Source organism: Lates calcarifer, linkage group LG10, assembly GCF_001640805.2.
Source record: "Lates calcarifer isolate ASB-BC8 linkage group LG10, TLL_Latcal_v3, whole genome shotgun sequence".
In the NCBI taxonomy this organism is placed as follows: domain Eukaryota; kingdom Metazoa; phylum Chordata; class Actinopteri; family Centropomidae; genus Lates; species Lates calcarifer.
Genome location: NC_066842.1, coordinates 12,469,401 through 12,490,126, shown reverse-complemented (window position 1 = coordinate 12,490,126; position 20,726 = coordinate 12,469,401). Strand labels below are relative to the sequence as shown.

Sequence of the window (20,726 nt, the reverse complement as noted above, 5' to 3'; positions counted from 1 at the left end):
GCATACACTTTCCTGAATTATATGACAATCATGTAAGTATAGTACAGTATATAGTATGACGTTTTTACCAATCTCTGTCCCAAAAGGTTAAAGGTTAAAGGTATAGTAAATGCAAATACAATAATATCATGTTTGTCGATTATTGATTTTTTTGCACAGAAATAAGAAACCTTTTGATAAGGATTCTTTAAACTTTAAAAGAATCGTGACCACACTTTATCCATCTGCAGTTGATAGACAAATTTGCAAGTTGTTTTTGGTGAATAAACTATGTAATGGAGAGATTTTCTCAGTTACCTCAAACAGATTATTTTAGGTAGTTGCATACATGTACATGTCAAGACTGATATATCTGTTAAAAGTTAATGCTGGCTGACATATTAGCCTGGCTAATTAATTGGTCTAGCTCTAGTTAAGTATAGTGTAGTATATTATTAGAGACTATAGTGATATGCACTGTTAATGTAATCACTGGCTTTAATAAAATAAAGGTGGCTTTCCAGAAAAGGTGTTTGTTGCTCCTTTATGCCCCCCCCCCCCCCCACATTCTTAACTTTCATGCCAATTAAGGTCTTGAGAACTTGCCCCTGTGTGTTAGGTCTGTATTCCAGTCCATACATTGACCCGGTGCCTTTGCACAACAATTAGTAAGCTATTGTGCTGAGCAGTCCACTTTTCTTCCCCTCCAAGAGTGCTATTGCTGGCCAAGACTGTAAACAATGAGAGCAACAAACCATCTCCACAGTATTATGTTGACAAAACAACAAACATTATATTGATGACCTGGGCAGACATCACATTGTTGCCAGTAGGTACTCACACTGCAACAGCTTGGTGTCTATGAGCAGCTCCAGCGTCAGCAGCAGCACCACCAGGATGACACAAGCCACCAAGAAACAGTTGAAGCCCGCCGACAGCAGACAGACCTGCCACAGCGCTGCCCTTCTCCCACAGCACGGCTTCAGCCAGTTCGACCTGAGCGGGTGGGTGGGGGTGGGGTAGGGGCGAGAGACAGAGAGGAGGGGTGGTTAGAAGAGCCGCGGGTACAAAGATAAATGTTGGGTCTTGTTGTGGTGTTATTTTAAAATGTAATACTGGTACAGAGAGCAGATCTGACAGCCAGCCTGCAAGGTCAAATCAATAAAACACAAGAAACGTCAAGATACACAAATCGTGAGGTGTATTCAACCTTGACTTTGCTCAGCCTTCAGTCAGCGTTCTTCTAAATGATTTTCAGCTGAGGGGCAATATTCTACATACAAATCATACAGATGCAGGGCATGCACGCTGAAATTAATTTACACATAAATCAAATGCAAAGCATAAATACGTGTTTGGCTGGCACCAAGATAATATATTGGCATGAAGTAATTCTGTGCATGAATTCCTGCGTGTCATTTCTTCTTTGCCCCTTCCCTCATTCTCTCATAAATCCACTCATTCTCGCCTTTTCTGCAACTGTCCTCTTTCCATTAGAGCCCTCCTTTTATACCATCATCAGGCAGTGTGCTCTACTACAACAGCCATTACTTTCTTTGTGCCTATTTTTGGAGACTGATTACATGACATCTGTTGTAATCCACATTCAAGCATTAATTTGTTTTTGTCTCATCACAGCATGCTCGTATATATATATATAGCACTAATGGATTTAATGCCTGAAATATTAGAAACTGCATGGTGGAGTTGATATTTCACAAATCACAACATTTCAGATGAAAGGATGGAATAACACTTCTCATTTGTGACTGGGCAGATCCTAAGTAAATAGTTTGTGTATGACGTCAGGGAAATGTGGTCAAAGGACAGAGCGTGACTCTACATGGGAAGAGCAATCACGGGCTCTCAAAATGGCTGTGGTTTGCATCATTTACGGTTGCTCAAATTGATCAAACTGAGAAATTAAGAGATGCTTCTATCAAGTACAAAAAGTTGCCTGGACGTGGAGGTGGCAAGCATGGCTCCTGTCTGCTGTAACATCATCTCCACCACTGAGGAGGCAGAATCCCCTACCTAAAGCAAACAGGTCCAGATTAACCTCATCGTGCTTCCAGTATGGGCAATAAAATCCACAGTGAAAAGCACATGTAAACAATAGACATAAGAGACGTTTAATTTAATTCACTATTCTTATAGAAAAATGGATGTTTTGACATTTTGACTGCCATGCCCGCGGTCTTCATCAGAGGTGTTGCTGAAGCGTCCTGTCAGCTGATGTATGTGGACATGGTCGTTCTACCGGTTACCACACAAATCAGCTGACAAGAAGCTTCGGCAGCATCTCTGCTGAGGACTGCGGGCTCGGCAGTTGAAACATATCAATTTAAAAAAATGAAGAAATCAACTAAGCATGTAAACAAGGATACATACCAGTATCTTTCCTAAATGCTTTCTGTCTTTATATTAAAGCAAAATTACAAATTTATATGTCAAACATCTTTTTTTTTTTTTTTGTAGCATACTTATGATGAAGCGTGACAGTGGGGTTGCAGGTGCACCATCTCGAGGATTCGGTCTGATACAGCCAAAAAAGAAGATTGCTTAACTGAACGACAATGCCTTCATCTGATTTTGTCCATGCCAGTGTTTGTACTCCGGTACCTGCATGCCCAGCATCAGAGCGAAGGGATAAGGGAGAAATTTGGATTATTCATAATTCCTTTTCCCAGAATTGTGGCATTATACGTGCGGTCATTCCTACTGGTGGTTTTAGCAGCTACTACTTTATACACCCCCCTCCACATTGCAATATATTTTCCATTAGTTTGGAGTGTGCCAGTGTCCTGGTGTGCTTGCTCCTTGTCCAGGTGCATTGTGCCTGAGGATGTGAGTGTCAGACCTGCCTTAAATCCATCCCTACTCTCCACTTCACAATCCTCCAATCAGAGACTGTGACTGACTGAGACTCCTGGGGATTTATGGTCAATAAATAATGACAAATCTTCAGGAGGCACACAGGGCTTTCCCCTCCTGTCCTGTTGCATTCCACACACACGCTACTCAGATGTACTCTTCGAAAACCAGATGCAAAAAAGGGAGGTGTGTGTGTGTGTGTGTGTAGGGGGAGCTGGGTGCTGTCCTTTCTCGGAGGCAGCACTGAGAAAGGCAGTATGTTCCTTCGAAAATAGCAGCTATCTGTTGTCACCTGTCCCCCATAGGAGGAAAGCTACGGGCAATATCTGTCAGAGGACAAGAGACGATGCAATTTATTCTACTCTCCTCTTGCTTCAGCTCAGAATGAAGGCGGCAAAAATTGAGAGAGGAAGTGGGGTGCAGCCAGTTCAAAGGCATTGGGACTCATCCAAAAGTGAATTGGAGAGAGAGCCAGAGAGGAAGGAGGGGGGAGCTGGAGAAGGAAGAATGAGAGAGAGGGAACAGAGGAAGATGCCGATTGAGTTAAAGAATGATTCAGGCTGATCATAACTTGGTTGGATTCAAGGTAACACTGCTTGAAAGAGCTACAATCAGGCATATAACACAAGTGGTCATAATATCATACACTTTAACAAACTCCAGGTTTGTGAAATTTATTTGGAATTAGGGCTGCTACCAATTTATTGATATGCTGCAAATGACAAATGTTTCGATGCACACTGCATCTCCTTCAGAGTCTGACTCTGAAGAAGAGTCCAGATGTCTTGTTTTGTCCAAGCAGAAGTCCAAAACCCAAAGATACTCAATTCACTATCAAAGACAAGGAGCTCATCCTCGGATTTGAGAAGCTGAAATAGATGATGTTTGGTATTTTTGCTTGAAAAATGAATGATCAAAATAGTGGCTGATGATTATTTTGACTGATAAGAAAGGTATCAGTCAGAGTTTACTGACTGACTCTGTGATGCAACTGTGACCTTACACTTAGAGGAATTAGAGGTTATCATTAACATTTTGGACATGCTCACTTCTTATTTTACCTCCAAAAAAAATTGGCTTGTTTATAACTTGCCTAATGGTCTCTTGTTTCTTGGCCAATTGGACAGCACTGAAGTGATATCCCTGTGTTTTGGTGAGTACCATAATCAATAGGAATCATGGCCAAAACTATAAAGAATTGCACTTTAAAATGTAATAAACTGGAGTTATCCTTTGAGGTGAAAAAGAGAGAGGTGATCCTACTCAGTGGCATCATTTTGCAAGAGCAGCTGAACCTCTCCATCCTTCATCAAGGTCAGCAGAGAGGCTGGAGCTCGGCCACACTGTGTCAATGCTCTCCCAGAGGCTAACTGGTGCACTCAGCCCTCTGCAGCAATCCTCTGTATCGGCCAATGCCAACAGATTAGGAGCTCAACACCTGGGGTGACAAAGAGGTGGTGGAGGGTAATGGTATCATTAGCAGATACCATAGAGACTTTCCCCAGCACCGATCTGTTCCCAAGGAACAATGTCAAAGCCCATCTGCGAGTGGAGCACAGCCAAGAATAAGAAACATTTACCTAATGATACGCCTAACACACAGTCACCGGACATTTGTGAACCATTAGTTAAAAGATGGAATAAGCGGCACACACTCCAAGAGACACCTCACTTTACCCTCAGGATCGAAAAGCATGATTTAACTCATACTGTGTGGAATCATAATTCATTCAGACCTCTCCCATAAGCCAGGCAGAGGTAGGTATTAATTTAATAAACCTGTAAAGAAAAACCCTGTCTGGAAGCAGAGTAAATGGCAGTGATGGATTACTCCAAGCTCAGAAACTTAATTTTAGGGAAATCACTTTAAACCTTGAACGCTGAGGACCTGAAGTATTTATGAGGAAGTGAGGCTGCTTCAGTGGTGGAGCAAGCCAAACGGGGGTGGGGGGGGCGAAATCACCTCACTCTCTCTCAGGGTCACGGCTGGTTCGGATCAAATGGGCAATACCTCAAGGGTTGGTCATGCGTGTATATGTGCGTGCACACCAATCTCACATTCACACACACACAGTTACGAATGTTGTTTGTGGGGGAAATGAGAGATGCAGGGTGACATGTGCTGTGGACAGGTTCATAAAGACATCAACAGGCCAGCGGCTGCAGCGGTAACACACTGAGGGAAGATCGAAGCGCGCCCGACAGCACTGTAGAACACTGGGGATTAGATCATGAGACTGATCAATAGCGGCCTGAGATGGAAGTGATGGCATGCTGTACATGACGCCGGCTGCATGCAGCGGCCCTCTTGCAGCAAGAACGGCCAGGCAGGGCAGAGCGGACAAAGACATCAGGCAGAGTGACTGGCACAGTGGAAGGTGTCTGGTCGCTCTGTTGGGGCCCATTCACACAGACAGGACAGAGCTTTGGCTCTGGCCCCAGCTAAGTAACTGAGGTGGAGAACCTATCACCAGGAACATCTCTTTCATTATACTGTCTCCTGTAATTGAGACAGGATAAAATACAATGTAAACTCATTAGGTACAAGTTAAATGGAAATTAAATCAGAGAGGTGGTGCTCTGTTTGTGTGTATGTGTGTGTGTTTGCGAGTTAAGAGATGGAGAGAGCATGGGGAGGGGCTGAAAAGGGGAAAATTCATTCAGAAGTAATGAGTCTGAAAGACTCTATCAACTTGACTGAGGTATTGATTGTAACACACATACACACACACACATACACACACTCTAGTGAACAATTGCAAACACTAACCTCTCCTTCAAAATGTTTGCAAAGGAAAGCCTAAAATAGTGTCGCTCTGAAAGTCTTGCGCTGCTGTGCCAGTCCTCTAAATAATTGATTGATGTCTTGATTGCACATTTACAATAGAGCCAAAAAAAAAAAAAAAAACTAAAGGCACATTAGGGCACAAACCTGTAGCATTTACCCCACAATTACATTTGCTTCCAAAACCATTAATCATGATATGAAAAAAAAGCTAGCCAGTCAATTCTCTACAGACCAAGGCTCAGATCTCTGAGCCTCAAAGCCATTCATTTATACTTCATACAGTATACTGTAGTATTAGTACAGTGTTTCCCAAAGCTTTTAGTTTGTGAACACTTAAAATGAAGCAGTGTTTACTTGTACCTTCATCACAGGTGATGGTCGGCACAAAACTAGGGCTGGAACAAGCAGCCGATGAATTCATTGGTCAGTTAGCGGAATGAAAATGAACAGGATGTTTCATAATCGAGTTTTTCAAGCAAAAATACCAAAAATCTTCTGAATCCAGTTTCTCTAATGTTCTCAATTCATTATTATTATCATCTTTATTTCATGACATAGCCGTTCATTGATCAATCTTGCAAACTTATCAATAATGGAAATAATCATTAGTTGCAGCCCCACTCTAAACTGATTTGTGAACAGTTGAACCAAAGAGTGATACCCCCATCTTAGTTTTTAAAGAATCTTTACAGCTTTGAATAATTGAAAGTATACAGAACTGAACACATACAAATAAATGTTTTCATTCCCATACTTTCAAATCATCTCATGAACCCTCTCGCCCTGACAGGGCCTGACCTGTGAGCTGTGAGCCATTACATTAGTAAGTCTATTTGATTTTTAAAGGTTTGAAAATAGCTACCCTGTTAATGATTATTTTGACAAACTACAATCCTTCCCCAGTGTCTGACATCTCACAAACGTCTTTGACTGTCAGTGAGAATCATGTGAACACTGGGGAACATCTTTTGGGTTGAATGTATTGTCTTTGATGGTGTAAGGGCAATGTCAGATACTACTCCTGCAGCATTTTAAAATGATACTACTTGACTCAGGTTTTCTGTCTCCTCTCAATTTCTCTCCCTCTCTCTTCTGTGCTGATAACTATATAGCCCTGTGGTTCCTCCAGTATAAACTTCAGCCAATTCACACCAATCTGCTGAACTCAGCAGGCTCGGGCAGGGGAAAATGGACCACAACTGTGCGCCTGCAGGCTACTGAACAGCAGAGGTTGGAGGACTTCATCCCATTCAGGCTGTTCAAGCTCTATGTTACACTCGCTCCTTAACTTTCTTTATACACTCGAAGAGGCATTTCATTTAATCCCTGATATATGCTGCTTCTTTTTTTTTTATAACCTGGGAGCTTCTGTTTCTCGAGAACACAGGTGTGGCACCCGCCTAGATTGCATGAAAATCAAGACAAATGCCAACATAACAACTGGCTAAACCCTTTCCTGTGTAACCGCTGCTGAGTCATCTGTGTTATCGCAGCCAAAAAAAAGCAAAAGAAGCCCTGAGAGAGGAAAACCAGCTAAGCAATAAATATGCTGAATAAAGTGAAGTTATCATAGATAATCAATGCTACATTTTGGAGCTTCCACGTCTCATCACTATTAATGTCTCACAGTCTCACACCTGGGGAATTAGGAAACATTTTTGTGGTAAATTAACAAATAAACAAACTAACAAATAAGAAGGGGTAATCAATTACAGGTTGGCCATGTACTTGGCCAACTTGCATCCCCTCTGATTAATAAGTAAACAATTTTTTAAGTCTTCTTTATTGAAATACACGCAGCTTTCTAGTATCACAAGACCTTTCCACTTGTTTCCAAATGTGATCAGCAACCATCTCGTCGCTCCTAGCATCTTAAACCAAGGTACAACCCAGAAGAGGAGATTCAGAGCTGGTCTTTGCCAGAGAAATGGGCCACAGATACTAAGCAAATGGAGATGGATGGGGCTCCATGTGCGGAGCAGCAGACAAGCTGTCCCTGATAAATGGGTTTTCACCAGGACACTTGATCTCTCTCGCTCTCAGCCTAAAAAGCAATCTCGCACTTTGCATGTCTGTGAATATTAACAAACCCTCAAACCCTGCACTCAAATGTCATCTATTGTGTCGCACATGGTGCCAGGCAAGAGAGCCAATTTGATGGAGAGGACTGTTCCTCTGTGTGTTTGAAATAGAGTCAGAGGGGGGAAAAAAGAGAAATCCTGCTCTCTTTTCAGACATCCATCAACACAGAACAGGTATAGTATGGCTGTGGTTCCAAAGCCCCATGAAATATTGCTGCTGCCAAGATTCATACTAGAGTCTGGCAAGGTCCTTCAGATCTATATTGTACAGTCTAGATTTTTCTAATTATTCCATCTTACTTCAACCTTGACCATTATCAGCCTGGGTTTGATTATTTGCATGCTGCTGTATTAATGCAATGTAGTGAATGAAAAGTGGCTTGATTTCATTGGCGAGGTCTGGGCACTATCTTGACTAATGTAATCAATTTATCCTGGCCCGGACATAGCTAATATTATCTAATATCTGTCTAATATCATCCAATATTTCACCCAATACTGTATCGGCTACCAACTGTGGCTATCACCATGCAACAGGGGTTAAATCCCACACTACCATCCAACATGGCATTCGTCAGACGGAGCCATTTCCTTGTGATCTGCAGCGGGCAACTTTGTGAATGAAAGCACAGAGGAGGGTCGTCTGCTCCTGCTCCTCCCTCAGTCTTTCTCTTTATCCCCTCTGCCCCCACTCTCCTCCAGTCAAAGCGGCAAGCTGACCCATATGAACCATCTGTCGTTTCCACGGTGCCTCGCACCTCTTCAGTCTGACCCCTGGAGATCAGCGGCATATGCTACTGCTGCTGTGGACAGCAGGCTGATCTGGGGATGATAACCTGGGACAAGTGCAGGATGGTGCAGCCCGGGTTCCACAGACCTGAGGCCACTCTCCAGGAGCCTGGGCTCCACCGAGCCTTGAGGTCATGAAGGTAAGGAATAGAAAAAAAAAAACTCAATGCATGACCCTTGCTGCTGCATCATTGTTGCTAATGAAATAATGCAAATTAAAATAATACAATAACACAAATAGGAGAATAATTATGTGGCCAAAGGTAGATATGAAATTATACCACCTTCATCTTGGACTCTCCAGCAAATTCTGGAAGAAGACTGCGCTGCCAAAATCTATCAATAATTCCAACCAGCTCACCACTGCACAGAATCTACAAGTACTGCGTGTGCCCCTTGTAGTCCACAAGAACATCCACCTCCTACATAATCGCCCACGTCTCCTGTTAAAGAGCCATGAGAAGCTGCCGCGCAAGACTAAATGCGCCTCTCTGGTGTGTATTCTTCTGCTCTTTTTTCTCCCCCCACAGCCATATGGAACAAAACAAAACCAAGGCCTCGTCATCAAAGAACATCCAGATTCGAACCAAAGCACCGACCAGAAATCAAGATAAACTTTCTAAACTGAACAGTAGTCATTTTTATGATATAATTGAATTTAGAATGCACCTTCTCATGGACCTACATTATCACATCCAGAAAACAACATGACTAAGATTTAAAGGCATCTCAGGCATGTTAGGTCAAAGTGTTCTGTGAAAACAAAGTCCTGCTAATCTCCACAATCGAAATGCAGAAACACTGTAACAACCGCAATGAAAGTGGGCTTACATTCTTCTGAGCAGTCATTTACAAAAAGCTAAAATTAGCCTACAGTATGTGGAGGAGTCTCCATGAACATACCTTCCAATGAACAAGAGAAAAATGGTTTACAGAGCCAACAGAGCAACACAGATCAGTCAGTTCACTGCTCTGCCATAAGAGCATCCGATAGTCTCCATTAATTTAAAATCTCACAGCATTACAACACATCCCACCTTTGTGTCATTCCTCTAATGTTACACATGAGTCACAGGCAGCCAGGACCCGTAACGACGAGCTAGCTCTGTTGATTTTCTTTTTTTTTTTTTGTGCATCCAAACAACAAATGTGTGTACGAAACTGTGATGACAGGTACGTCTCGGAATGCCTGTGACCTGAAAATCGGGCATTCCAATCTAAAAAGCTCCTTGAACATACCGTGACACTCACATGGAGGAAAGATTGCATACTGTTCTCACTACTCTGCTGAATATTTCTGAGCTTCCTTGACTCTGAAGAGGCCATTTCTCTGATCAGAATGAACGACCCTTAGTTTTGAAAATAAAGAATATTTACATTGTTTCCTTGATAAATCTCCCAGAGACATGTCTTGGCAATGCATGACTTTTCCACTGCACAAAGCCAAATCCCAGGGGACCAGGGTGTCATATGGTGCCATATGAGAGTGCCCACTGTGATGATAATTTTGCTGGGCTGCCAGATCCTGCCCTCTGCTGTGACATTGCCATGTGTGTGTTTTCTGTCCTTTTTTGCGAGCAAGAGAGAGTGAGAAAGATATAAGGTAGGATGAGAGAGTGGGTGTTTTGGGACAGGACCCATCTGTCCCTGCCCTCCTGTCCCACAGAGACATCGGCCCGGACCGGGCCAGACCAGGCAAAGTCCAGCCGGACACGGTCAGCCGACACACCGGGGCTTGGATGGCAAAATGCCGGATGCTCTAATTAAGCTTATGCTGTTTGTCGACTTTCTCTGCATGGATGCCAGCATCGTGGTGAGCCAAAGGGTTGTGAGTCACGCTTCCTGAGTGGAGAGCCATGGACACTTGCTACAGGGGTGCTCTAGGAGGGGTGTGTCCTGTCCTGAGAGTACTGGGTCTCCAGCACGGCAATGTGGTGATAAGAAAACAACACGGACCCAGGACGAGCAGGCCTCATGGACAGAAACGGCACCGCCACAAGGCTCTGACATTTCAGGAAAGCTATGGTGCTAACAACACTCTTTGTTTTCTGCCAGAAATCGACATTATGAACAGAAGCCTGTCTGGTAGCGAGAAATTGCTGTGTCATTGAGCTGAAATGAACACATCAGTTGAGACATTGTCCATTTAAAATGGTGACACTAATAAATTCATCGCCAAATATCCTCGACTCCCGGACTCTAATATAAAATGAGGGGTGATTCAATACGCCAAGTGTAATTACCATGTGCAATAACGAGCAATGGAGAGAGTGACGGCAGAGCTTTTCTCTGCCAGGGTAGATTATAGATTGTAGTAATTGCAATTCTGCCTTAATTATGGATGTAGCACTTTCACGCAACAAGCAGAGACAATGTCTCAGACACCATATCACTAGTATCTTCTTAGCTGTGGTGGCCAACATCAATCAATATATAATTACATCTTGGGCTTTTTAGTATATAAATTAATTATAGAAAGATTTAATTGATAATCATACAACTTATTTGTTTCCAGCTTCCTCAAAATGCGGTGTGATACCCTTCAAGCAACGAAAATTAAAGGGTTTAGTTTCAGTAGCTTCAGAGCCAAATCACGAGCTTCACATTCCTTGAATACAGTGGCTCTTTGTCTCTCAAGTTGGTGTTTCAGTGTAGCCAAACCAGTCATGAGCGCTTACTAAAAACGGGATCATCTCTAGAGATCATTTTTCTGGCTGCGGTCAAACCGTGAAGCCAAAACAGAGAGGAGACGTGCTAGGAGTGAATGTATGGGACGTACCCCTCTCTGTTGTCTTCTTCGTCTGGGTTCGAGATGAGCTGGGATCCGGCGAGGGATATGTCCAGAGCGGCCAAAGGCAAGTCTCTGTAGGCGAAACTGACCAGTTGGACAGGGGCCACGCACTGGTTGTCCTCCTCCACCTGCTGGGAGATCACCTCCAGCTCTGAGGCTCCAGCCTGGGGAGGAGCCCTGTGACACACACACACCATAACCAGAGCAACATTAGAGTCACAGAGTGGACGTGTTAAGCTGTGAGTGTCATCCATGAGTGGTTTGCATGTTTGCACGTGTGAAGTCTATGGCAAAGCTGGCAGAATTCAAGGTTGTATGAAAGTGTGTGGTTTATTTTAATTGGCCAACACACCAACTTGGAAAATGCTCCAGTTAGCAAAACATGATAATAACTACTGGGACTATGCTTAATTTTGATGAATGAAAACATAAACATGGTGTGAAGTTCCTCGTTTCCAGTGCATACTTGCACCTTCAACAAGAACACGTTCACTTGACAAGTGTGCAGGAAGGAAGTCCCAAAACACAACATGCATTCCACACACATTAACAGTTTCCTGACTAAAACATTACAGTTACTTTAACTACAAACCATTTGTACATTCATAAATGAGTATTCATAAGCATTCATAAATGAATATAAATGAATTCATAACTGAATACTTAGGACATTGGTCTCCATTCACTGCTACAGACTGAAAATCAAACTTGATTGAGATGGAGTGATGTAGTGCAAAATTTGATGTTATGTTTTGTTTTTTGTTGAAATTATGTTTGCACAGTTGCCAGCAATGACAATTTTCAAATCTCTATTAGTGAAATCGAGTGTGCTCAAACACCTGATATTTCAGAGTCAGCTGCAATAGAGCAAGAAATGATCAGAACTGGCATTCTAATCACAACATCCATTGTTCCTCCCTGGATTTGATTTTTAAAAGCATTACACATGAATTCAAAATATCAGTATGGCCATTAAATAAAGTTGTAAAGTTGTAACAATGAACAAATAAATAATTCTAATTAGGAAAGTTAGTTTTCACTGATGTTTTGCTTATGTTTCTATCTGACAGCATAGCAAACAAAGTTCAATTTTTATTATTATAAAAACCTATCTAATTTATATACTGTATTTTCTCTCTGGGTTTAGCCATATTTGACAGAACCAGAAAAAATTTCATTCAGAGGTCTTAAAATTTAAATATACAGGGAGGGCTGTGATCATTCTAGCTCAGCCAATAGTGGACAAGGAGAAGTCAACCTGGAACAGGAGTCTCACACGGCTTTGGCAGCCGTCCCAGTGCAGCCAGTGTGGAGACATCAATAACCCCAGTGCTTAACGGTGGAGGAAGGCATTGATTACAAGATACAGGGAACAAAAGCCATTGGGTTGGTGAATTCTACAACCTCTGTGCTGGAGGTGAAACAGAGTGGGAGGAAACAGTTAGTGGAAGATCACTGAGCAGACCCACCTTCCTCTTAAATGTTAATGTAGGCAGTGCTGGAAAGGAAAATAGGTCTCCCTTTTTCCCGACTTAGTTCTTGACTAATAGCTGTTTAATGGACTCCCTTGAAAGGTAATTTTGTTATTCTCACAGGAAACCAAGAATCCCTTATATATTACTATGTTTTATTAACATGGCACAACAGGACTGTGCAACACAAACTCCTCTTAGTCTTATGCCCTCTGTATATGAAATGTCTGGCTCTTCCATCCTTTAAATATCTGATCCTTCGGTTATGCGAGTCCTGCTAGATGTGTTGTTTAGCTTGAGGGTCAAACGCCCATATATTAACATGCTCGCCACAAAACACGCCTGTGCATACCAGTGTTATCTGTGGACTTGGCACCTCTGACCAACCGCAACAAGGATGCTAATCAGTCATGACAGACACAAACTGTTTAGTGCATCAAAATCACATTTCCAGACAATCACAGAGCAGGCCAGGAGCCATTATGTGCAGAGCCCAGTGGAGTGGCTGGTTGCCATCCTGGGGAGGGGGGCAGAGGCTTCACATCTGAACGCTCCGCACCCTTCAACGATGCAGGCAAGGACAGCCAGTGGCATGCCAAGGGCTGGGATCTTTTCAGAGGCATGCGATATTAGCAAACGCCACAAGGAAGCTAAAAGGTCAACATAGAGCATGTATGGCTGGGGGGGGGGGATCTCACACCCATACACAGAAAGAGCTAAGGCTTACCATGAAGCCCAGAAGCTAATGTTTCTATTTGTTTTACATGGTACCATTCTTATTGTAAAGCCACATCTTAAGGCTGTAGTTATATGTACTTAGTATATCATATTATAATGCAAAACACTAAAATGAAACTAGTTACAGCCCAACCTTTGCAAAATGTTTATCTATTCAGGACAGATGTTACAGTAATTATATTGTTACTACACGAAAGAGCAACTTTAACTGGTGATGCTAATTAAACTATGTATTGGTCAAAGATATAATTTGTTCTTGGGAATTTGTAGTATGTGTAAATAGAAATGTGTTTGTGTTCTAGTGAGCACAGTACTTTTTAAATCTAATTTGTGTTTTCTGGTGGTCTATTTGCTCCTTGTATATAATAATAGCCAAGAATTGGCTCCTCCAGAGTAACAACAATCCATAGTTCCCCCAGCATTTTCACATCACATCACCATAAATCACCAAGCAGTGATCAATAGATACATAAAAATATAATAGCCTGCTGAGATCTCGCTTTCCCAGTTCTAACTCATTGCTTAAATAATTTAGCTCTGTTTGTCACGACTTGACAGGTGTAATAATCATTTACTTTAAATACAAACGTAAGAAAATATGCAACCAGGTTTAGGTGGTTTCATTATTAATATTCTTAAAGATGTGACTTCTCTCATTCCCTTCCTCTCTTTTCAGTTACAACAAGGAATAACCAAATAACACTTTCCACACAGAGACACTCCCCAGTTATATATTTCTTGTAAATACATACAAGACCATCTTTTTTCACTTAGACATTTTCAATAGGAACATCTTCTTGGCAACACTCTGTGGTTCCATAGATCTGGAGTTTAAATGAATCTCACTTGTAATCTATTCCAGCCTCAGTTTTCTGCCGCCTTCTGTGAGAAAGGTAGTCAAATACCACTGAAGTCCAATACTGCTGAACTCAACAGAAAGTAAAACCAATTTATATCTTTTTACTCTGAATACTAAAACCAGTTGCACATAAAGGAGGTTCAAATGCTGACATAAAACACATCAGAGGGGAATATGTTAACTTCCAGGGCTGTAGCTGCGGCTGTACCAAGAAGTAAGTCTATTTATAGTGTCAAAACATGTAAAATTAAAGCAAGACTGAAACCAGTTTGGGGCAAAGACTAAAATCAGAGTTTGTTTAATCTTTTTATAATGTCCAAAACACACTAAATGCCTCAAGATTGTGTTGAAGTTATATTATTTAGATTTTTCATCATACAAACAGACTCTGGTCTAAGACAAGTTTGATATGACCCAACTTTTTGCTGTATTGTGTAGGCAGATAATAGTCTTTCATTCTAGATGCACCTACAGCTGAGTGGGTTTTACTTCAAATTTCCACAGTTGCTCTGAAACTATAACAGACATGTCCTATAGCACAGCACTCAACCTTCATCACCAAGGTGTGACTGTATAGCACAGCAGTTCTTTAAAAAAAAACAAAAAACAAACAAACAAAAAAAACGTGGTCAATGTTCCATAGATAAATGGACAAGATGTTAATATGAAGTAAGGTCAAAATAAACATTTACAGCAGCTTATGATTGTTATAATGTTATGCAATTCCAACACAGGACGACAACAACAACAACAACGCTCAAATGGAATATAGTATGGCCATTCTATCAAGGTGATAAGGGGTGACACTGATGCCTGTCACTTCAGATAAATCACCTATTCAGAGCTATAAATTCTCTGCTTCTGTCACTTCCGTGGAGTTTAAAGCGCTGCCTCAGCATGAGCCAGTGGTTTGCAGAGGGCATCGGTATCATTGTCATTCTGTGCGCTCGCTGCCACAGTATTTCTGGCCAGCTGTCTACAACCCATCTGCTCTGTCTTACCCAATAAGTTTGTATACAGACACTTGGCTGCTCCTCGGCGCACAGCAATTCACTGTTCTGATATCATCAGAAAAGTGGGACCAATGTGCCAAATCACTTACATGGGCACCGGCCAGATTTCCCTGCAGCAGCAGCAGCAGAGGCCTCTGTCACAAGGCTCCTGACACAATGGTAAATTTGTAAGATCAGATCTTTTACCCAACGCCTGCTCTTTTGGGGTCCAAGGGGAAATTACAGCAGTTTGACAATCCCATGGCATGAATGAAGAGTGACGCAGTTTTGCTGGTCTTTGGAGTCCTCTCTTTACTGTTTACAGAGAAGAGAGTTCAACTTTGAATCTGTGGTAATGCTGTCTCTCAATACTTTCGTACTTCCCACTGTGTCTGTGGCACTCAGCACCATTTATTCCCTCTGAAGAAGTTAATCATACAAGGGGAAAGTATTTTCCTAAACCATTGGGGATCTCCAGCAAAAGTCACTCAGACAGTACTACTAATTAATGGGGACTATTTTCAGATGCAAATTAATACATATTTGGGTATTTCACTGCACCAGGACAAGATATGAGATAGAACAAGTTACAGTATGTCAGGCTTTACACAGATTATGTTTGTTAGTTACACCTATCAATTGCTGGTTTTGGTCCTTTAATTGGATATGTTGAGAGTGAAATAGACTATTGCCAGATTCAGACTTTAAACATCAATTTAGTGATTGAATGTATTATCTTGGAGGAATCTATGTTTGGAAATGGACTTAAACATTTTAGTGAGGAAAATCAATCAACAGGAAGAACTGATGACTTATCTCCTTAATAATACTTTAAACACCATGACACATTATAATTAAATATTCAACTGTAAACTGTAAATATATTGAATGGCATTCAGAGTCTATTATTAGACAAGAAACTCTGCATTTGAGTAACATCCAAAGGACTCCATCAAGAAAGGATTACCAATAGGTTTCATCAATACATTTTCCATAAACATACTGTGCACATATGAAACTGAATTTAAAAATCTGAGTGATGAGATACACATGGACAATAGGTCCTTGCTAATCAGCTGATTTTTACTCTGTTGATCGCACAGTTCACTGTGCTGAGAAATTAAGAGCAGCGTGGCGCTGGATCACGTGACACTGAGGTTAGTTACAGTAAATGCTAGCTGACCTGTTTCAAAGCCAGTGGGCTCCTCCGGGTGTGTGGCGTTTGCTCTTTGTGCGCTGAATTAGAAAAAAAAAAAGAAAAAGAAAAAGAAAAGCACAAAAGAGCTCCATACATAGGCGAATGGGAGGAGCTCTGCCTCATCAGTTAAGGCTGTGTGATTTTTTTTTCCCTTACTCAATTTGCCCTTTGCCTACACTGCTATTTAAATGTGAGCTACATGGAGACATTAAGAGATTTTGCATTCTTAACATTTAATTATGTGAAATATATACGCAAAATCCCTTTGAATGTGTTGCATTTGAGCATCTAATATTTTCCCATCCTGCCTCCCACTGTTTGTAGAGCGAGAGAGCAAGATAGAGATAGAAAGAAAGAGACAGACAGAGAGAGAGAGAGAGAGAGAGAGAGAGAGAGAGAGAGAGAGAGAGAGAGAGAGAGAGAGAGAGAGGATTTACAGCAGCATCAAGTCTGAGAGAGCAAGGGTGAAAATAACTCCAAAGACCTTTCTCTGCATGAGAGTTTCCCATCTGTCACTTCACAGAGAATCACCGGCGTTCAGCGGCATTAAATCATGCCTTTGTACTACTAACCAGTCAACACATTCTCTATATTATCTGGTTACAGATGTTTTGCACCAACAAATGGACTCGTAAGCAACCATCAGCTGTTTTCATCTGCTCTGCTCTGAGGCCTGGATGGAGATCTCTGGTGGTTGGGAGCAGCATCCTGTGCCTTTAACCAGAAGATGCAGCTGACTGAACCCATTTTGCATTCACCTCTCACTCCACTCCACTCTACTCCACTCCATCTCCTCCCACTCCACTCCATGCCCCCCCCCCCCCCCCCCCCTCCTCTTAGTCCCAACCCCCGGCTGTCATCAGAATGCAGGGCCTGTCTGGAGGACCACACACAGAGTAATTATTAATAAGAGAAGATGACAACTGAACATCCCTCCTGAATGCTAAGAGATGCCAACGGAGACCGGAGATGGCCGGCCACTCTCTCTCTCTCTCTCTGGCTCTCTCTCCACTTTCCCACTGATCCTCGTTCAAAGTCGTTCACGGGGAGGGGCGTGAGAATTTGCAGGTCCCTGTTCTGTTAATCATATCCTGCCACGGTGAGATGCCCTTTGCATAAGACTGCGTGTTCATAAATAGAGATTTAAGATTTCACACTCTATCAGACACGGCTTCAAACAAGAATACGACGGGAGTTATACTTACTGGGCATTGCTCATGTTGAGGTCTTGGTGCTGCAAATCGACGTCCGCAATAAATGACCCCAAGTGTGAAAAGTGATTTCACCACTGCAGAGACCTGGCTCCTACCACACCTATAAAAACTACAAAAGGGCAGTTTCATTACTACAGAATACAAAAAAAAAAAACAAAAACCAAAAACACATGAAGCAAAGCATGGGAAAAATCTGACTGTTGAGAAATACTGTGAGCTCCATAACATCAACTAACAGACCTTGTGAGGGTATTGTTTTTGGCAAATGCCGTGTCCAAGGTCAAGAACTTCCAACCTCAAAATTGTGAAATATCTGTATACACATAGCTTGTGTAACACAAATGCACGCACAATCATCAATGTAGTATCAGTGCTTCTGCTTTTCCTGAAGGCACCCTATCCTAACTTCAGCTTTAGCTATGCTCTGTTCAACTATTTTCCTGGGGAGCACTAAACTGTAATGGATTTTAAATCTCCTCCAATATACGCTCTGCTCTGTGAATCAGAGGGCTGAGGAACATCACACCTCTTGCATAGCAAGTACAGCAGGATGCTAGCTCTTTGTACCACAGGATAGAGAGCCATTGATGTCCAAGTCCTGTTCGGTGAAAGCCCACTCCAGCTGCTTTTTGAGGGGAACAGACATGACACGTCCAGACAGGAAAGTCACAAGCGCACAGGCCACGGCTTAAACATGAAACATCCACTATTACACACACACACACAAAAGGCCCAGTTCTCAGTGTTGGAAAGTAACACTGAAATCAGCTGTCAACAAGAAATGAGTTGTAACTGTATTGATTATCCATTTGCATTGCTGCTCACAGCTTCATGATTTACACAGCATTTCACGGATTCGGGGGAAAGTGTGCGGCGTACAGAGGAACGGCGAGGACCTTCAGACACAGAGGGGTGAGGAGTCAGCATTCACAGCCACAGCAGAGTAATGTAGTGAAGCACAGCAGATTAAATGCTACTCAGGATAAATCAGCCCAGGTCATTCAAGGGCTGAGAGTGATATTGTTTTTACTGCAGCAGCCAAAAATGTGGTCTTTAGCATAATACTCAGGAAGGAGGGGGAGGGAAAAAAAAAAGAGACTGAGAGGTGCAGAGAGTCATTGGCAAAAACACTTAACAAGGTGCTTCCCTTACTGTAAGAAATCACTGTAGATGTGACCAGAAAGACAAGTGGGATCGAAGATGCGTCCTTTCCTCTCTGGAGGCGAATTCACTGCCACAGCAAAGTATTTGTGGACTTGAGTAAATCACAGTATCAGAGAGATCGAGTTTCACAATCAGCATCTTGAGCTGCCACTTATTACTATAAGTACAGTCTACAGTTAAGTGCCTCATCAGCGGAGGTGGTTGTCCACAAAGGCTGCAATTTTTATTATTTCATTTTCACTAAACAAGCACCGTGGGCTATTTCTGTCCAGGCTTCCTCTCTGCATCTTAACCTAATCAGGATGCTTTTGCAATCATTTTCCTCCAAAATCGTAGCTACATGAACAGTTGTTAACACCCCCACCACCACCACCCTCCACCTCCAACTGTGCTCAGAGGCCATACAGTCTCACAGTCTTGTTCTTGCTTAAACCAACACAAGCACACCAACTACCCTGGGCGCCTTAAATCGAGCCCCGACTGGCAAAGAAACACAAAGACACACTAACCTCTTGTGTTTTCTTGCTCTACATTGTGTGAAGTGTGGTCGTGACTTCTTTGCCCTCGCAGAGATGATGGTTATATCTCCCTCCTCGCCGATGATGATGATGGTGATGATGGTGAGGATGATGATGATGATGATGATGATGATCAGTGTGAGGGAAGCTCGGATCTTGCTCTTGTGTGTAGGCTACGATTCCCCTTAAATTTGCGTTGGCCGAGCACCCGTATCGCCTCTCAGAAGACAGCGCACGACGAAAACACCTACTCCGGACCGAAAGCAGCATCCTTCAGCGAGAGAGACGACGAGGCACTGTCACTGAATCGGGGAAGATAACGACATCTTCGGAGGGGATGCGTTAAATTGTGCGCGCGGGGGCTTTTTCCCCCCTGCTCCTGCTCCTCCTCCTCCTCCTCCTCCCCCGCCGCCGCCGCCGCCGCCACACAATCACACCAGGGACTCCATGTGCCGGAGAAGAAGAAGAAGAAGAAGAAGAAGAAGAAGAAGAAGAGGAAGAGGAAGAGGAGGAGGAGGAGGAGGTTCAGGACCGAGGAGCTGTCCAGGTGCTGAAAACGGGATTCCAGCGGCGACAGATGTGTGACGAGCGGCGCCCGTCAGCATCGGGAGGACACCTGGCCCGATCTACAAAACACACACACACATACACACGCATGCACACAATGATATCAAATAAAGCACGCATGTAGCCAATTTTCCTGTCAAGCCACGAGAGCCCGCATACGTCCCCTCTTTCTGTGCCACCCTGGAAGCGTCGACGTAGAAAAACACTCTCGCTTCACTTCACCTCTTGAGCTTCAGAGTTCCTCGCGATAACAACCCACCCGCACGAAAAAAAAGAAAAGAAAAGAAAAAAAGAAATCACTAATACTCTTACAGTGACTTCAAGTGATTCTGTGGCGCTCGGTTGTGAGTTTATGGTGACTGAGTGTGTGACTTATCAGTCTGCAGAGTCACTGTAATATTCCCCAGTGTAGATTCCCTGAGATATTTGAGTTGCATCTTTAAAAATGTAGCAGAAGAACTAGGTCCCGGAAACACCAAAAATGGGTGAGAGGAGAAAAGACTGGCTACAACATGTCTGCACTGCATTGTTTATGTTTGTTTGTTTGTTTTAATTGTATCACTTGGTAATAAGACACTTTTTGTAAAGTGTTTATAGGCTGCAATTAATGGTAGCTCTTTACTAATGCTTTATAGATAGATAACAGTAAGAGGAACCTTTTTAGCTGGACTGCATCTTTTCTATTTGGTTAGAAAATGTAGT

General features: G+C 42.6%; 1 protein-coding gene and 1 long non-coding RNA gene across 4 annotated transcripts in view; one reads left to right on the top strand and one right to left on the bottom strand.

The window, feature by feature from the left end:
• The window catches only part of tmem266 (transmembrane protein 266), a 27,660-nt gene extending 6,934 nt beyond the window's left edge, over window positions 1-20,726 (bottom strand). The window contains exons 1-4 of one of the 2 annotated variants that reach the window (XM_018664177.2): window positions 19,449-20,726; window positions 17,767-17,875; window positions 11,291-11,479; window positions 821-975 (exon numbers count right to left, since the gene is read on the bottom strand). In XM_018664177.2, the coding sequence (XP_018519693.1) occupies window positions 821-975; window positions 11,291-11,479; window positions 17,767-17,780 (358 nt within the window). In that variant the 5' untranslated portion in view covers window positions 17,781-17,875; window positions 19,449-20,726. The remainder of the gene's footprint in view (window positions 1-820; window positions 976-11,290; window positions 11,480-17,766; window positions 17,876-19,448) is intronic. The other variant, XM_018664178.2, reaches the window with a different exon arrangement.
• LOC108875339 (uncharacterized) lies at window positions 5,754-11,283 on the top strand. Of its 2 annotated transcripts, XR_007813973.1 has the most exons (4): window positions 5,754-6,464; window positions 6,754-7,896; window positions 8,425-8,651; window positions 9,042-11,283. It is a non-coding gene; the product is annotated as an uncharacterized LOC108875339 (long non-coding RNA). The 2 variants fall into 2 exon arrangements; XR_007813972.1 differs by having other exon boundaries at window positions 8,425-11,283.